This window comes from Equus caballus, chromosome 3 (assembly GCF_041296265.1).
Source record: "Equus caballus isolate H_3958 breed thoroughbred chromosome 3, TB-T2T, whole genome shotgun sequence".
NCBI lineage: Eukaryota > Metazoa > Chordata > Mammalia > Perissodactyla > Equidae > Equus > Equus caballus.
In genome coordinates this window covers 68,979,071-68,998,594 of record NC_091686.1, presented here as the reverse complement: position 1 = coordinate 68,998,594, position 19,524 = coordinate 68,979,071, and the positions used below count along the sequence as shown (strand labels likewise).

Below are 19,524 nucleotides of genomic sequence, written 5' to 3'. Positions count from 1 at the left end.
AAATTACAAAAGAAAAATCAATGAGTAGTTTTCACTGTTCTTATGATCAATAATCAATATTAAAGCTTTAAACAAGTTTTATAATGAGAATATTTTATAATATATGTTATAGATTTGACCAAACCATTTGATTACAAAATGTCTGCATTGACTTTATTTCGTGCATTGACTTTACGCACCCTAACCTCGTTCTTCTAATCCACATATAATAAAAGCAATACGCTTAATGGGTTGCCTTAGGTTTTAAAATCATACATCAATCCTATTATAGGTAATGTCATATATAACAAACTTTCTTAGTATTAGCCACATGTCCTAAAAATTAGCTTAACATCATGTAGAATTAAGATCCTAACTATAAATCAACAGTAGTCAGGAGAAGTAGGGAAACCAAGATGTTTTATCTCATTTCCATCAAAACTAAATAAAGATAGGAAGGTGATGCAACTTACACCTCCAATTCATTATGAAATATCCAATTCATTTACTATAGGATGAATATTGACAGAAATTCAGTTGTCAATACACAATTGCTGATGGTATTGGAAACAACATGTTTTTTGTCATTTGTATATGGACAATTAATATCTACCTATATGTAGATTTACCTAATTATTTTTCATAATATTTGTTAATGTCTTAACTAAATGGAGCAGTCATTTTGGGATCACGGTTTTCAGCTTCTGAGCCTGGGTAAAGTCCAATACATGAAATGTACCACGTTTGCCTGCATATACAATGGCTAGAAGTAACACGCTGAAGATGCCAAGGATAGCAAAACAGCTTGATGCCATTTATGGATGCCCATCTTTCTGCAGTTTGCTACAACTTACCCAGTACATTTTTAGCTTCTCTTGTTTCAGCAAGAGAAATATTACGAGCTCCTTTGGGTAAAGTGAAGGCGCCTCTCCTCTTCCCTTAAATAGAATGTCTTTAATTAGTGGAGGTTTCATGTTTATCAAAGTCTTGCTGTTTCATTGACTATACTATAAGCTATATATATTTTGTTAGGTAAAATATAAAAAATGTTCTGTAATTTTATATGTTGAAGTCAAAATGCATTTATAATAGTTAGCTAATGCCAATAAACTGTTAATAGTCAATGAAAGTAAGACTAAGCGTGAATGAGAAATGATATAGGTGATTTGAAGTTGAATACTTGCAGATTTCATTTTCCAGTAACTTGAATTCTTTATGGCACCTCTTGCTTAAATGTTTCCCTGTTGGAAAAGGTTAATTAGTCTATTGAATGACTATGATGACCACATTAGTGCAAAGAAATGGATGTTAGATAATCTTCGAACGTTTGAATCTGTATGATTGAAAGCTTTCTTGTGTTCTTGCTGACCCTGATTCGCAGGTTTAGCATAATTTTTGAGGTATCTGAAAAAAAGTATCACTACCTTATATTATATATAATATAGAACGAATGATTATGGCAAAAACTTTTTTCTTCACATTAATTCACTCTGTGAATAAGTGATTTACACCTAAAAGAATAATTTATAATCACACTAAAGCACAGTAAATTATTTCACAATAAGATGGAGAAAATTATGTTACTCCACCAAAACCATAATATATGTATATAATTCTAACTCTGTTTGCTTTATTAAAATAACACAATTAGCTAGAAATGGCAATATTTTCTTTTTAACAATTTTCAAGTACAAAACATAGTAAATTATCATACAAGGAAAGCAAAGACATTAGTAACTAGAGTAGGAATACCTAAGAAAAACACATTAGAATAAAGTCACCTCGCTCTGCCCCCCTAAATATATGAAAGAGCAAAGCTGATGTGTGGCATTCGCTTGAGCTGGGTAGCTGAGGTATAATGGGAGTAAAAAAGAACTAAGAATTATTCCCTTTAGGTGAAGAGTAACTTTTTTATACTTTCTTTTCTTCTAGAAGGGACAATTACTGCCGTGACAATGTGCTCAAAGTTAACCAAATCTCTTTGTTTTTGTTTTGTTTTATTTTGTTTTCTATCATTCTGTAAGAGACTATACAAACTGTGTTTTGGATGATGTAAGAGAAGTTTCTGAAGAGAAGCATCACACCAAATTTATCTTTAAATGCTGAATTCTCAGAAACATTGTCCCAGTATACGTTTATTGAATAACTGAATAATATTTGTTACAAACTGAAAAAATTATTTAATAATAAATGTTTGTATCCAAATCTTTGAAAATTCCAATGAATAGTTAGGAAACTACTAATACTTTTTGCATATTATTTGTGCTTTCTGTTCCATCTTTTGAACCTTCACTGTATGCCTAAATTCAGGTCATTGTGTAACAAGCACAAAAGTTCACACTCATAAGCAGTTATACCTTGCATCATTTTTTGGTTGTACCTCAATTTTGTTTAATAGAAAAATTTTTAAATTATGTGAAATATGGATCCTAGATTCATAGATTCATAAGTAGGATAAACTTTCGCATTTTTAAAAGAAGCAAAACTAATGTAATATTTTAACAGTCGTATTTCAAATTTTGCTATTTTTCTCACTTCTGATCAACAATTTATGTGCAAGAAAAAATTCAAAATAAGCATCAATTTTAAAAATCAGGTCTAATGCATTTATTAAAAACACAAAATAAAACAAAAACAGATTTTGTCTAACTACTATAATTGATATTGATTTTATTTGTTCCTTATCTAAATTGAGTAGATAATTTTTCATCATGGATGCTATGGAGTATGGATTCAAAGTTTTTTTTAATAGTTCCTTAAAAGGTAATCTGAATAAAAATAAATCAGCAGCTAATTTTTTGTTATGTTTATAGAGAAAATGCTGCATTCCTAAAAGAAGAAGTCTCAAAAAATACAAATCATAGAGAAGGATACTAAATTCATGAGAGACCTCATCTTACCAAGCTTCCTGGGTGTCCTGGTAAATGTCCCCTTTACGGTTCGACAATGGGAATTATCTCCTCCACAGACACCACACTTATCCTCAACCTTGTTAGAACCGATTTCTTTATCACAGCCCACTTTCTGGGGAGAGAAGATGTTAAATGTGGCTAATTTTCATGTGCCAAGTAAAGGTCAGCATAGTGGAGAATGATGAACCATTTGTTGAATTGTGAGCCCACACTCAGGCAGTCTGCACCAAATTCTCACTCTACCTCCGACTTTTAACACCTCAATATTTTAAAGAGCTATTATGAAATTGAGTGACTTGTACTCTAGGTAATAAAGGACAGATTTCCCCCAGTCTAATGAAGTATTTGCCCCATGATACACAGTCATACTCATCAAATGTCTACTAAGCACAGATGTAGTTGATGCTGAGGAGACAAAAAAGTGGGATGGAGCTTTTCCCTTGTTGTTTTCATATTTATAAAGATGAATAATAAAATTGTGAGTTGCACATTAGGACAAGCTTTACAAGTTGGTTAGGGATTTGGGACAAAACTTCACAGGAGTACAGTAGTGGAAATTTTCATAAGGCCCTAAGGGAACAGTGTGTGGAAAAGCATTTCAAGAATGCAGAGAGATTAGAACGGAGCCAAGAAGTTGTATGTTCATGGCAAGCCGGTTCAGAGAACAGTATTTAAAGCAATGGAACATTAGTGTTGTACAATAAGGGAAGAATTGTGAAAGATTTGCAAGACCTTGTATTTTAATAGCAGATGGCTATTAAACACACCAGTAACACTCAAAGCAAAGGCATCACGCTCAAATTGTTGTATTCCCAGTCTAGAGGCATCAGAGTAACTTAGAAAAGGCATTTGGCTGGAAATTAGGAAAACCACATTTCAGTCTTGATTCTACCACTGACCAAAGTTTGATTTTATTAAGTGCAATTTCTCCCAAATTTAGTTTAGCTACTGAACTAGTGCTAGATTCTCATGATAATATGATTTCACAGATAAGAAAGAGTTACAAATTTTTGAAAATATGCAGATGAAGGAGAGTAAAAGTAGATTTGCCCAATACAGCAGGAAGCTTTGGGGTAGGAAGCCATCTGAACTCACCACACACTCTCCTCGCACACATATGCTGTACGGATCTTTGTAAGAACAGCGAGTCCCATCGTGCGCCAGCTGTTTCATGTAAGCAACAGCTCCAGTCTCTTTGGATTGACAGTAAAGGTGGCATCTTTTCTTGGCTGCATAAAATGGAGGATTAAATCAAATATTTATATAAAATGATTTATTTGAACAGTACAGTTTATTTTATTTTTAAAATATAAAGTTTCAACGTGGTTTCCTGAAAACGAAATATTGTATAAATAAATAAAGAGTAGGGGGAAAATATGCATGTTTGTCATATTTGTTTTAACCAGGGTGACCATCTGATTTGACAGCTAAATTGCGATACTTCTGAGAGTGAAAAGGGGGTCTATTAATAATTACACAGGGATGGGGCTGGCCCCGTGGCCGAGTGGTTAAGTTTGCATGCTCCGCTGCAGGCGGCCCAGTGTTTCATTGGTTCAAATCCAGGGTGTGGGCATGGCACCACTCATTGAGCCACGCTGAGCCACAACTAGAAGGACCCACAGCTAAGAATATACAACTATGTACCGGGGGGCATTGGGGAGAAAAAGGAAGAAAATAAAATCTTAAAAAAAAAAAAAGAAATAGTTTAAACAGTGTAAAAAAAAATAATAATTACACAGGGATAATAGGTATAAACTGGGACTGTCCCAGGCAAATCAGGTTGTATGGCCACCCTAGATTTCACCAGCACTCTTCATCAGAACCAATTTAGCTTTAGTGACACTTACAGCACTCAAAGAGTTTCTCTTTCATTTGAGCCAGTGACCTAGTATAGCTTTTGTCTATGGTAGGATCTGCTTAATTAAATTTCATATAATTTATGTGGCTTGCTCCACCAAAATAGATCAAAATGATTCATTTCTTTTTTAATGCATTGAAACTTTTAATTTCTATATGTATGCATCTTTCTTTTAAAACAGCTTTTAAAGTGAACTTTGCAGTGTATTATATCACACGATAACCATATAATTAGTTTCTTTTACATTCACCCAAATAAGAAATATAGCAAGAAGCTCCTATTTGAACACATTTAATGGAAAATTCAGCGTAAAAGTGAAACTCTAAAATGGAATTTCCAAGTGTATTTTTTAATAATTAGTGTACGGTACAAAAGTAAAAGGTTAGGAAGTTATTTTTATTATTAAATAACGGTCCTTTTCTTGTTCCTGACTCAATGGTAAAAGAACTATATTTTTCTCTAGTTATTCGGAAAGGAAAGATCACAACATTCCGAAAGCATCTGTTTGTAGAGGGATTTCAGCGGAATGAGGAAACTCAATCTCTCTCCCATGCCTTGCTTTCCACTGGCCTTTTCAGTAGCGATGGTGGTAGTGCTGCTTGCCAGGAACTATTCCACAATTCTCACCTCTCTTGAGAAAGGAGTACGTTAGCCTTATTCTTGGAAACCCAGAAGGACTTATCCCTATGAGCACCAAGCTGTCTAAGTTACCAAGCAGGGATCAAGAGTCCAAGGGACTGGGGTTGGCAAAGCTTAGACTCTAAGTAACCATCCGCACAGCAGGAAAAGAGCAGGCCTCTACTCACAGTCAGGATGTTCATATGGCAACCAGTGGTGTTTGGCATTCTGGTATTCAAAGTGGGAGTTACGCTGCTGGCACTGCTGTGCTCTGAAGTCCTCGAAGTGTTTTTGGCATTCTTCTGTATTACAAAGCTGGTACTCAAAATTAACACCAGGACAATCCTGACCACCATTGATGGGCCTAAGGAAAAGACAACATTTCAAAAGGCCTTTTGGCTCTGGTCCAGCAGTCGAAGCTTGCAGACACAGCACTAGAGGGCAGAAAGCCAGAGCTTCTGAGCTGCCAGCACAAAGTGAATGAACTCATACTTCCTAATTTTAATCCCTTCCCAAAAGCACTATCCTTTCCCCGCTGAGGGAGTGGGGGTGGGGAGGGGGGAGTGAAAAACAACACAATTTAAATCAGCTTTTCAAACAGTATATTTTATTTCATTATTTTTTGGTGAGGAAGATTGACCCTGAGCTAATGTGTGTGCCAGTCCTCCTCTATTCTGTATGTGGGATGCCACCACAGCATGGCTTGACGAGCAGTGTGCAAGTCCATGCCCGGGATCTGAACCCGCAAACCCCAGGCCGCTGAAGTGGAGCACATGAACTTAACCATTATGCCACTGGGCTGGCCCCTCAAACAGTGTATTTTAAATGCATGGTGAAAGTATATAAAGAAATAACATACATATGGACTCAGGAAAATTATATTTTCTATCATGTATAGAACATGTAGATGCAATCATAGAACTGTGATCATAGCTCTATGCCTCAGTTTCTTCATACATAAAATGGAAATAAAAATCCGGTCTTTTGGGGCCAGCCCGGTGGCCAAGTGGTTAAGTTCGTGTGCTCTGCTTCGGGGGCCCAGGGTTTTGTGGGTTCGGATCCTGGGAATGGACATGGCACCTCTCATCAGGCCATGCTGAGATGGTATCCCACATAGCACAACCAGAGGCACTCACAACTAGAATATCCAGCTATGTACTGGGGGACTTTAGGGAGAAGCAAAAAAAAAAAAAGAAAAGATTGGCAACAGTTGTTAGCTCAGGTGCCAATCTTTGGAAAAAAAATCCTGTCCTTCTTAGAAAAAACTTGAGAGGATTAAATGAGTGAACATATTTTAAACACTTAGAGCGTGGCTCGTAGTAAACTTTAGCTGCTCTTATTACTATAATTTTTACTGTTTTATTACTTCTACTAATACAGCCATCATTTCTTCCTGAGAAGACAGGTATGCAACACTCAGTCTTTATAAAAGACATGCTCGGAGCCATCCTGTTGGCAGAGACAGAGAGAAAGAGCTGCCCACACATTAAAGCTTCCAGACAAGGAAAAATGTCTTAAGCTTAATATTTCAATTATTTTTTCCTTCAAAAAATAAAGTTTGCTGGGCAGACAAGAGGGATTCAGTCAATTTGGTCTGAGTGAAGCAATAGATAATTTTCCCTCCAAATCCCTGGCTTTCCTTCACCATCCTTCTGTGCCCTGCTCTGAAGCGTTCCCTGCGTAACCCTGGGGTGGATGAGCCCCCTGGTGGGTGCTGCTCTGCCCCAACACGCCTGTTTCTCTCCCAGCGATCTCACAGCCACCGTGTCCAGGCCTTAAGAACACAGTAATCTGCTTGTTCTGCTCAGCTCCTTAATGTTCCTAAACAGCAATTTTTTCGAAAAAATCTCTAATCTTCACTCGAGCCTCTCATCTTCATCATTGACTACTCTTCACAAGACTGATAAAGGGAGATTTATCAAAATCAAAACCAAAATAGACAGTTAAGCCCTTAGTTTTCATGTTCTGTATTTTATATGTATTTCATGAAACAGAATATTAATAACATCATATTGAAGCATTTTCTAGTCTATCCAAAAATAACCAGAGGTTATAACCAAAATAACTCAAATTACAGGGGTTATACTCACATTGGATTATTGCACTGGCGTGTTCTGAAACGAACACCAGTTCCACACGTCCGGGAACAGGAGCCAAATTTGGTCCATGATCCCCAATTGCCATCTTGTTTTTGTTGATTAGCATTCTTCCACATGCAATGGCCCTTGTAGCACCACTTAGGAAAACGAGAAAAGGCAATTATGAAAATCACACACATGTAAAGCTAAAGTTGCTATATAAGAACTGCCAACTGAAGGGCTTCATTTCTTTTTGTTCCCAAGTGAAAATGTGTTTAAGGTTATCCAAAAGCAATTATAACTATAAGGTGCCCTATACAAAGGGTAATTTAGACTTGCAGTGTTAAGTATAAAATGAAAATGAAAAAATATCATTCACTCAGACAAGTTTTTAAAGGACACATTGACCAGTGTCATAAACAGTAAGAATTATCTGAGCACCCAACTTGCACAGTAGGTGCTATTCCACCCTTCATCCCTCGTTATCTATGTTATTGGGAGTTTTTAAAGGCAGTTTACTCCCCTTTAAAATAATGACATGAAAATACATGCCTTAACTTAGAAAATAATTAACATAATATATTCACAATAGATCCAGCTTTCAAAGCACTTTTGCATACTTTAAAAAATTTTTGTTCATAATGTTTCTGAGAAGTAGCTAGGGCAGATATATGATCCTTATCTTATAGATGAGAAAAATTGGGGCCTGGAAAGGATCATGAGTAGTATACGACCATCCGACCCGGAAGTAATAAAATGGGCATCCTACAGAGGCACAGAGCTAACCGAGCCCAGCATACAGCAGGTGCTCAGAAGGCGTTAGCTCTTTTCTCTTCCAATATTTGGACTTGCTTTTTTATACTACATACAGTAAACTTAAAACTCAACTTTGCTAAATTCAAATATAACCCAAATCTATCTAGGGAAGTTGGATGTTCAGAGTTGATTTATAGGATATCTTTTTCATAAAGCAAAAATGAACCAATTCATTGTTGCTCTTGTTTTTTGAGTCACAAGTTTGTAATACTGAATTTTCCCAAAGCAAACTCACAGTATGTAATGTGTTTAGCATAGTGCCTAACACAGTTTAAACACAAATGAGGGCAGGTTTTATTGTTATTATTATGCTTGCAATTCTCATAGCAAGTATAGTTTATACACATGTGAAACAGAGCTTTAATGGGCTTTAAAAGAACTAAAAGCTATGCAAATCTTCTTTACCAGCTTTTGGTCCTGTCTATAATATCTTATTTCCAAACTAGTTAAGCCTCCTCAGCTTGATTTCTTAACATGCCTTTGTTTTGGGTTTGGTGATCTTTCCCCTCCTGAGTAGCGTAGCTTGGCACTTGGCCAGTTTCTGAGCATTGAATCCTGACTACACAACTTGAGATTTAAAACCTCTGGGCATCCTTCCCCAGGGAGCAAGGCCAAATCTTCTGTATAAGTTCACATGACTTTATTTCTGGACAACTTTCACAAGAAGTGGGATGCCAGCAAGTAAATCAAATCCCACTAGCTGGGGCCCAGATATTCTGCTGACCTGCTGCTTCCTATTCCATCTGTAGTGAGCTGAATATAGTCCCAAGACGTTAGCTCCTAATCCCCGATATCTGTAAATATTACCTTATTTGGAAAGAGGTCTTTGCAGATGTAATTAAATTAAGGATTTTGACATGGGGAGATTATCCTCGATTATCCAGGTGGGCCGTAAATACCATCACATCCATCCTTATAAGAGAGGGGCAGAGGGAGGTTTACCCACATAGAAGAGAAGGGGGCAATGTGGCCACAGAGGCAGAGACTGGAGTGGTGCGGCCACAAGTCAAGGAATGTGGGCAGTCACTAGAAGCCGGAAGAGGCAAGGAACAGATCTCCACTAGATCCTCTGGAGGGCGTATGGTCCTGCCCACATGTTGATTTTGGCTCAGTGAAACTGATTTTGGACTTCTGGCCTCCAGAACTGTGAAAGAATAAATTTCTGTTGCTTTAAGTCACCAAGTTTGTGGTAACTTTTTACAGCAGCTCTAGGAAACCGTGTTAGTGCATTACCGTACTGAAACCTCATGCACTATAGTTTTCATAAAAATGACGATACAGCCACGTTCACCATTTTCTAGACTTTTAAAGATGATTATTATGCAACATATCTTAAATCTTCATTGTATAAATGGATATACTCACTTTTCCAGCAGCACATTCAGTCCCATCAAGTGGGGGTCCCTTTTTAGTCTTACAAAAGTAGGGATTATCAGGATGGCTACACCACAGCTGTTTACATGGGTCAAAGGTTCGGAACTAGAAGAGAATCAGAATCTCAGTGAAATATAGATGGCAAGACATGCACCAACAAAATCTTCTCTACAGTGTCTTCATGTCATGTTTCCTGGATATTTTAATTTCAAGTTAACAGTCAAAGTTGTGTCATGTTAAGAAAAAAATACTGCCTAAGAATATCAAGTAGAGAATACTTTTATTCTACTTTTCTAAAATAACAATGATAAACAATGATTTGTCTAGAATTCTTTGGTTAATTTTTAATATTTCTGCATGCCATTTCTATTTTCTGGTTTTCAAATAGGCAATACTGGAATTTTTAAGAGAGTAATTATTATGAACATTTTAAATATGAAAACTTATTATAATGGTTTTGCAGCTCTCAAGCTTATCAAAATGGTTTCCCATGAGGCCAGCCTGGTGGTGTAGTGGTTAAAGTTTGCACGCTCCGCTTCAGCGGCTGGCGGTTTGCAGGTTCAGATCCCAGGTGTGGACCTTACACACCACTCATCAAGCCATGCTGTACTGGCATTCCATATACAAAACAGAGGAAGACTCCACAGATGCTAGCTCAGGGACAATCTTCCTCACCAAACAACAACAACAACAAAATGGCTTCCCTCTATTCCTGTAGGTATGAACTAGTCAGATATAAATAATAAAAATTCCCATCATAATGAGCTGACTAAAAGCAAAAAATATTTGTCAAACTTTTTATGAAAATAATGTATTCCTGGTGTAACAAACTATCACAATATATTCACGTGGTTTATAAAGTACTTTCCATGTATTGATCCTCACAACAATCTATGGCTGCAAAATATGGGTTACAAGATAAGGCCATAACTATATTACAAATAAGACCTAACAGAGCCAGACTAGAGTCTTAGTTTTCTCACTCTTCAGAAGGTTTTTTAATTTCCAAAAACACCACATTATAATATCCAAATGTATGTGTAAGCACACACACATATTTGTATGTGCTCTTTACTCATCTGCTCTCTAACTATAAACATGTTACCATTCTTTAGATAGATTTTTTTAAAAAATGTCAAACACCAGTATATCCACATATTCATTACCTACACCACTAATTACGCACATACAGCCTTATGGCCACAGATTTTTTTTAAATTAGTACTCATTTTGGACCTGAGTTTTTTGTTCTACTTTCTGTTACTTAATGTAGCAATTGTACTTTTCCATGATATTGAGCCAAAGATTTTAAAATTCTCAGAACTAAAACATTAATGCCAGTAATTAGGAGCTGACATGTACAGCTTATAGACAGACTAAATGGCTCTAGAAATCTGCATATGGAAGGTTTCAAACAGCAGATCAACTTCTTTTCAGTACCATGGAATACTTATTTTTCTTGCTCTAACACATAAGGCTTTGCTCCAACATATAAAAAGCCCATCCTTTCTTTTTTTTTCTGATGAAGTACTAAAGATCAACACGGAAATTTAATGAAACATCCCTCTAATCTGAATAGCCACATGGAAGACTGGCTTTAATGGATTTCAGCGAGCAGTTACTATGTTGCCTGCATTATGCTAAGCACTTTAGTTACATTATCAAATTTAATCCTGACACCCATCCTATGAGATAAATACTATCATTATCTACATTTTACACATGAGAAAACTAAGCTAGACAGATTAAGTAAGGTGCTCAAAATCATACATCTAGTTAAGTGTCAGATTCAGGCCCTGATGACCCACCCAGTCTGCCTACGGAGCCCATGTTCCTCACCTCCATGCTATTCCATATGATTCACATGTAAGAACATACCAGCACAACCTTGCCAAATGGTCACAGCTACATGGAATCTTGGCAAACAAGCTAATACAAAGCCACCTATCTAAGGCTTAAAAGTCATCTCTGAAGGTCACAAAAACCAAGGGAGCAACAGAACAAAGTTTTGGAGACTGACAACATTGGTTTCAACATTCAGCTCCCCTATTTACTAGAAGTGTGATTCAAGCAAGTTGCTTAATCTCTGTAAGTCTTGGGTTTTTCATATGTAAAATAAAAATACACCAACTCCCTTCTAGTCTGTCACAAGGATTAAATAAAATAGTGTACTTAAAGCACTTAGTTTTAGCATGTAGGGACACAGGAAACACAAAATCATGGGTAGATATTCTCTTACTTGCACCAGTGAGCCTGCAAAGCTCACCAAACAGGAGCTATGCAAACAGATGTCAAAATACAAAATCTAAATGGACTGTGAGTAACATACCGCAGTGCACATTTTATAACCAACTCCAAAATCAAAACGACATTGCTCATCCATAGAATAATTGATTCCAGGAAGTTCTGGGAGTTTGGGCCAATCATGTTCAAAAGGGTCATCAAGGAGACAGTCATAGGAACTGTAGGAAGAAAAATATTGCATGTAATTAAATATTCATTTTTTTTATCATGTGCTGATGGAAAAGTATTCTTTGGTTACATACTCAGGAATTTCATCAGATTATACAGCAAGTTTACAAAAGCATATCTTTTAAGGTTTTTTGTTTCAGTTCCATTTAGAAAAAGACCCTTCATCCTTATTCATCCCAGGAAAATAACCCAGGCATGACTTAGGAATGCAGTAGACTTGTGACAGCCTTACTCATGTCCCGAGCTGAACACCCACATAACTCGGCAGGGCAGATCCCGAAACCTATGCTGTAGGGTATTGGTGGTACACTATGTAGACATCCCAGGGCCATCCTCTCCTCATCCTCAACTCAAGGTTGACCATTAATCAAAGGTTCCATAAATAATTTACTAAAAGGAAATCACAATTAGAAATTGACTTAAATTATAGGCTTACAGCTTAAAATATTGTGATTATATATGGAATCGCTGTGCCACGTGGTCTGAGCCCTACGAAAATGTTGATTGTGAACAACAGTTTTCCTTTGCTGGGAGTTTTGTTATGATCAAGGTTCTAAGAGTCAGCTTCCTGCCTGTATTTCTGCTATAACATAAATGCTCTCATGACATGCAGGAGGAAACATACTGGATGTATCTTTTCAATTCTTGGCCACTGCATCGGGACCAGTGGTAACGATGAAATGCTGCTTGCACCAAGGGCGCCATGACACTTCCCATGGCAGTCTCATCACCACACCTGTTGCCTTGTCCATCGTGCTCCATTCCCAGCCTAGAACACAAAGTGAGACCTCACTGGTAAGAATCAGAAGGGGCCACAGCTTTTGCCTAATTTTTGTTTTGAAAATAGTACAAAGAAGTATGTATTTAAGTTAATGTGGCTTTCATGGAGGAGTCACAGAAACTGTGAAATAGAAAGCAATGTGACAGAAATGCCTTGCTTATTCTATAGCTATGAAAAGTGCAGGAGTATCTCTATAAGCCAGAGTCACTCATTTAGTTTCAGTGCATGACCTCCTCACTGTTTTCAGCTCCTCACAATTGGCAGCAGAGGAGAGCTGCATGCTGGTATGCTCTCTGCCCCAAGCGCAAACAATGCTGAGAGAAGCAGCAAAGAAAAGACCTTTTTTTGCTTTACGGCTGTCAACTGTGACTTACACATGGCCAGTTTCATGAGCTACTACAAAGGCAGATGAAAAACCATCCTCATGATTCAGGGTACAACTTCTCACTGGATGACACATGCCTGTGACTGGAGCATATCCTGTAGAGAATAACAATTATTTTTATTTTCATTTTATGAGAAAACCCATTAAGAATTACTACTGGACCTTTGCCTAGAAAAAAAAAAAACATTTTCAGGAAACAGAGGCAGTATTATTTCACTGTTAACACTGTGCCATATTCTCTTGGGAAAGCCACAGGTAATGGGCTCTAAAAAGATTCACTGGGTCTGCATTTTCTCCTTTCTGAAGGGAAGGAACTGCCTGGGCTCACCAACTAAGCCCTGTCTTTCTGGGGTAGTGAATGGTCCTTCATATCATAGAGCTGATGAAGGGAGCCAGAAATTCCATCAACGTTGAAAAGGAAATCGTCAGTCTACTTTTTTCCAAAGTCTGCATCAGAATTTATTAGATAAATGTAAGCTGACTTTGGAAGAAAGCTCTTTGGCAGCAGTCATTTCTTATGGCATCTCCTTTCCCATTCCAAACAGTTATTGGAAATCACACTGCATTTTACAGCATCACCCTAAACCCCAAATGCACAACCATTATTTTAAAGGCAAGTATAATTTATCTTAGTATTTAAATGGTATATAACATCGTGAATTCCAAAGAAGTCACTGGAAGCAATAGAAAGAAAATGTATTCTTGCCTGATGCGTGGTGGAAAGTGGTGGCAGAGATCTGAACATTTGAACAGACTCCATGATTTAGGATGACTTTTGAAAAGTCATGCCCTAAAGTTTTTCTTCTACATATTAATGGAAATACCTTGCATTCCAGCAGGTCCAAAGTCTTGCCTGGTTAAGAAAATTGCATGATCATGGTGTTCAGAGTGGTTGGGATCAGATTTTTGTTGTTGGCAAGCCCAGCGACACACGTTCTCCAAGCTCCTAGATGGGTTTCCCCTTTCTATGAGGCTGATGGACTAAGAGGAAACAATATGTTAAAGACATAGATAGCATTTTCCCAAAGGCTTCCTTTAACAACTTTCTGTGAAATTAACATTTGGGATTACAGTAATTAAATAATGTACAATTATATTATTGGGGGCTTATTTAGATATCCACTTTTGTTTGGGAATTCTAAATGCCCGTGAAGGATATCTTTATGACGTGAGAGGTGACTGATACCATTTATGGGAACATCTGAAGCTGAGATTTGCTATTGTGAGGCAATTCAATATTCGTTATTTGGGTAAGAATCCTAGTAATCTAAATATTTCCTGATTCAGCTTAGATTCTTAGTGTCAAAGATATTAAGAACAAAAACAGAGGGAAAGATTTGGGCATGAGACTTTTTTCACAGAGCCGTTAAAGTGAAACATCTTTAGTTACGATTTCTTTTTCTTTTTGGTCCAGAATTAGTTAGCAAATGGGAAGAATATAAGTTCTTCAATGAGCTGGCAAAGCTGGTCAAGTCTTTTCTTATGGGAGCAGTCAAATTATATAAACCCCGCACAGAAAAAAACAACTACTCTTTTCTTTAACACCACAGTAATGAAGAAGGGTTAACTTATCTTGCAGTTCCAATAGCTGGATGGGAATGTTGCTACTATCATATTATGGTTAGGAGTCAAAAGTTCAGAGGAAAAGGGCCCACCCTTGAAGAATTGAGGAGCCACACTTCCCAGAGTAGTTCTGATGGAATGAGAAATTGAACTTAGAACGCCAAACTAGTCCCTACTTGGCTGACAGACTGAGAGTTTTGTTACATTTCAGCAAATGTTATTATCAGTGTTTACATTCTTAATGAAATTAGCTTGGTTTGTTATATGTTGATCACATACTTCTCCAAGCAAATAATTTAACAACCACTTGAAGGCTATTAACATCTCCAGCTGGAATTGACTTGTAGTCAATGTTACTAGGTCAGCTTTACGGTATAAGCCAAAGACCAATGACACCTTCTCATCAGAAAATGAAAAGTAGCTGTTACATACATAATGAAATACAAACACATGGATTTTTCCTGTTTGCTAAATGTATAATTCATTAGTATTTCATAATCAGTAAATTAATTATGGGAGAGGGGGCATGTAATTATTTAAACATCAAGAAAATTGCCAAGTTTGTCATTGTCCCTACATTTTCTCCTCAGGGGGAGAAACTATTTCATTATTTCCAAGGACAAGGACACATCTAGTGCCATTTTAAAGCCAGCTAAAGTTAGTTACATTACATGAAATGCCTATTGTGTGCATTTTGACCCGACTTTTTGTTTTCAAAAGAATTAAAGCTCTTTTAAATGAAAAATATTCACGTGTGCTTCACTTTTCTTTAGAAAGATATACATGTAAAAATATTGTTTTTAACAAATCATGAGAGGGCAAGGACCTGTGTTGTTTTTCTTCAGTGGTATAGTCGAAGCACTTAGAAAGCAGCTGACGCACAGTAGGCACTCAATAAAGATGTTCTGAATGAATAAATGAATCACAAATTTGACGATAATGATAGACTGAGGAAATTCTCTTCCCTCAAATTGGTATTCATTTATTTTCATTCATGCAGCCATGCCTAAAGTCAAGACAACTGTCTACAACTCCATTAGACAGCAGTAAACAAAGCAAATGGTACTAGCACAAAAATCATTCATTATCTGCTCAAATTTAGAGATCTCCGCTCACTGTGGCAGTTTCTCTTCCTGAGTTCAGAGCGCTGCGGTCTACAGGAGACATATCTGTGCCACTTTCACTACAGCTTCAGCAATTTAACCTTCTGGTTGTTAACCCAGTCCTTAATGTTCATAGTTAAGACATTTTAAGACAATTTACCTTTGTATAACCCAGCATTATCATGCGCACCAGGACCACATTTATATGCACTCCCAGGGACTCATCATGGTAAATTTCATTCACCTAGAAACAAAGCAGATAATTACTAAAGGAAAAGCCACACAAAAGATTTCATGAGATGCGCAACATTTAAGGGATCAGCCATGTAATCCCAAGTACTAGTGTCTAATCACTTTTTTAAAAATTTAGTTTAAGCGGAACTTTAAAATAAAATCACTTACCTTTAGCTTTGGAATAATTCTTGGACACGTGAATTACTGATTTTGTAAACCCCACAGTACCATGAATATAGAGAATATGCTTTAAAAGGGCTTCATTAAGCTATTGTAGTATTAGAAAGAGTCCACATGTGTTATAATCCACACATAATATTCACCAAAAGTAAACACAGGAGAGTGACTCTGGTGAAGTTTCTGCTAGCTATGAGTGCCTGCAACCACGTGGAGGAAGATAGACAGCAGGCATTTGCCCGCTAGGGGTGCTACGTCTGGTTAGGGGAACCCATGGACATGGAGTCAATGAGCAGAAACTGTGGTGGTCTATCTGCAGGCCAGTGAGTGGGTGGCCCTATAAGCCCCCTCCCTCCTCACGAGTAGGGCACCTGAAGCAATTATTATTTAGAAGTCCTATAGTATAGAAGTCCTTCAATATTTGCATTACTAAGGTGACAGTAGGAGTGCATATCAGATGAATATCAGTCCTGGATATAGCTCAGAATAGCAAAGTTGACTTGATAAGCTTTAATATCACAGATGATAGAATTTAAGCAACCTCAGAAGTCATAATCCAACATAGATTTATACAAATGAGGAAGATGAAGACATAGAGATTAACTGACATGCAAAAACACACAGTAAATTATTGGCAGCTATGAATCTAAAGTGGAATGTCATTGTGTCTTCTGATTAAGGCAGTGCAAAATCAGTGTGAATAAAGATTGCTTAGCAAGTCGGCAAATGCTAGCAGGAATGGGGAAGGTGGAGTTATCTGGCTAGATTACAAAGCTCTCAGCTGTTCCCAGGAACAGGGACTCAATATTTGTCAAAATAACTAAAAGAGGGATGGAAAACCAACTGCAATTAAACTTGAGATCCAGGAGGTTTGGACAGTAGGCATAGCAAATTTAAAACCTACAGAGAAAAGACAGGCATACTCTCATTGAGAGAGGTTTTAAAAAAGAAATATAACTCAAAAATGACAGAACGCTCTAAAAAAAAAATGCATGAAGTATAAAATTGTGAATTGCCACACTGACCAAGAAAGAACCAAGAAATCTCAAATGAAATATTTCAAGAATCTAATGGCACTGCACAGAACACCTGAAAAAAATCAAGGCCTTAATTGTAGACTAAAGCCACTTACTGAATTTATAGATGGAACAAAAAAGGGAAGAACAGCTAAGATGGAGGTGAAAGAGGTGATTAAGCTAGGACATATATACTAAAAATGAGAAAGCGTAGTTTAACAAGAAAGGATGTATAGCCCTTTTACGTGGAAAAATGCATGTATATATAGACACACACATTTTCAAATGCACACACATGCATAGAATGGTAAGACCCAATTTAATACCTGTTCAAGATAAGCCAAGGAGTGGAAAAAATCTGTACTGCACTTTTGCATGCACAAGTGTGCAGGCAGGTAGCTCATACCGAAGTTGTCCCACTACAGGCCAGAGCACCCTGAAGTACTGAGTTCATTTTGACTGTTCTATCTTACAAGAGAGATGTTGAAAAATACGAATGTGTCCAGAGAAGAGAAAAGAGCAAGGAGCCTAGAAAATGCATCATGTAAAGGATGGGTTGGGAGATGCAGTGGCTAAGAGCCTGACACCAGTTACTAATAGTCTCAGTTGGCATCTTGAACTCCTCATTGCTTGTGTGGTCTTCATCTTCCTGTGCCTCAATCAAATGGACATAATAAGAATACAACCTCATAGGGTTGGGGTAAGAATTAAAAGATTTAATTCATGCAAACAAATTGCTCAAAAATTTTATGAGTGAGAGGGAGGGAGGGACATTAAAGTAAATTAGAGCGTGGGAAGTAACAAAGAAAAATCTAGAAAGACTTAATAACCACCATACGAAAAAGAGGTTCGATTTATTCTGTATAACTACAGAAAATAAAACTAAAAACCATGGGTTCACACTACTAAAGGGGTAGATTTCAGGTCAGTATGAGGAAAAATTGAATGCTGGACAAATAGTTGTGGTTTCCTATGACTTTTTTGGTCATGGGCACATTCTCTTATCTAGTTCCACATCTCATACTGATTAATGGAAGACTGAATCCTCCCTCTCTCCTGGGTTAATTATCTGATAAGAAATTCCTAACGCTATAGTTCCAACACAAGTAAAATGTCCAAGCCAGGCCTGTCACTAACACATTCGTCTAGAGACTCATGGATATTCCAAGAGACTTTTTGTAAGGCAGCTGTTTTGAATTAGCAAGATGGCTTCACTCACAAAGTTATAATATGTACTTTGCTGCATGTAGTTGAAATGTAAATGCATTCAATGCAAAAAAAAAAAAAGGCTGAAAGCAATGTTAGTAAGTGCACAAAATGGGGGAACAATAAAATTTTAAACTAAAGAAAAATGGGTAGATTTTTAAAAAAGTGAATTACTTTCTGGAGGAGAGGTGCTGGAGGAGCGGGAGGCACTTTCAGCCACTGTATTAAGTGACAACTATAGTAGTAGCAGTGACAACTGTAATTCTAAATGTTATGGGAAATACCTACATCAGAAAATCTTAGAATCATAAAATGAATGAAAGGCGGTAATAATAAGAAACAGCCTGTGATATTTGAGTTAGTATAATGTGCATAGAATCACCCTAAATTAGTGAATTCATTCATATTTGGTGAATTTTTACAATCAGTACAGTGCTGAGAAAGTATAATGGACAAAATTCATACTCTCAATGCCAATATTACATTGTAAAATGATGGAATAAAAAAACACTTTTTAAAAAATCAGACTTGCCATTCACCAAAATAAAAGTATTATTTAACAAAAGTCACTATTATGCCAGGCTAGTTAGATAACAGTATGCTCTAATAGAAACCATAATCAGTTATGGAATATTCTGAGTCAGCACACATTTGTGAAACCATCACAGGGTATACATAAATTATTATGGGTGGAAATAATCAAATATAAGGGAATAATATTTATACATAGCAGAAAGTTGTTTTTCATTGTGGCAAATCAACAAATATTAGGTGTCTGTATTATGCAAACCACTGGATATCACTTATTATTTTGCTTTTCAAGGTTTAAAAAAGTTGCTTCCTATACACTATTAACTTTTAAAATGTACTTAATAATTTGGCTGCTTTTCACTTGCCCGGCCTTACTGATAATAGGATGCAATATTCTTATACTCTGATACCTATAGGATAT

General features: G+C 36.8%; 1 protein-coding gene across 2 annotated transcripts in view; it reads right to left on the bottom strand.

Moving 5' to 3' along the window:
* Positions 1-19,524, bottom strand: part of ADAMTS3 (ADAM metallopeptidase with thrombospondin type 1 motif 3) — a 267,203-nt gene that overhangs the window by 24,215 nt on the left and 223,464 nt on the right. For both annotated transcript variants that reach the window (XM_070263712.1, XM_023637986.2), the window contains 10 exons: positions 16,100-16,183; positions 14,098-14,254; positions 13,263-13,368; positions 12,733-12,876; positions 11,965-12,097; positions 9,627-9,740; positions 7,458-7,603; positions 5,556-5,731; positions 3,987-4,120; positions 2,880-3,003 (listed from right to left, as the gene is read on the bottom strand). In XM_070263712.1, the coding sequence (XP_070119813.1) occupies positions 2,880-3,003; positions 3,987-4,120; positions 5,556-5,731; positions 7,458-7,603; positions 9,627-9,740; positions 11,965-12,097; positions 12,733-12,876; positions 13,263-13,368; positions 14,098-14,254; positions 16,100-16,183 (1,318 nt within the window). The remainder of the gene's footprint in view (positions 1-2,879; positions 3,004-3,986; positions 4,121-5,555; positions 5,732-7,457; positions 7,604-9,626; positions 9,741-11,964; positions 12,098-12,732; positions 12,877-13,262; positions 13,369-14,097; positions 14,255-16,099; positions 16,184-19,524) is intronic.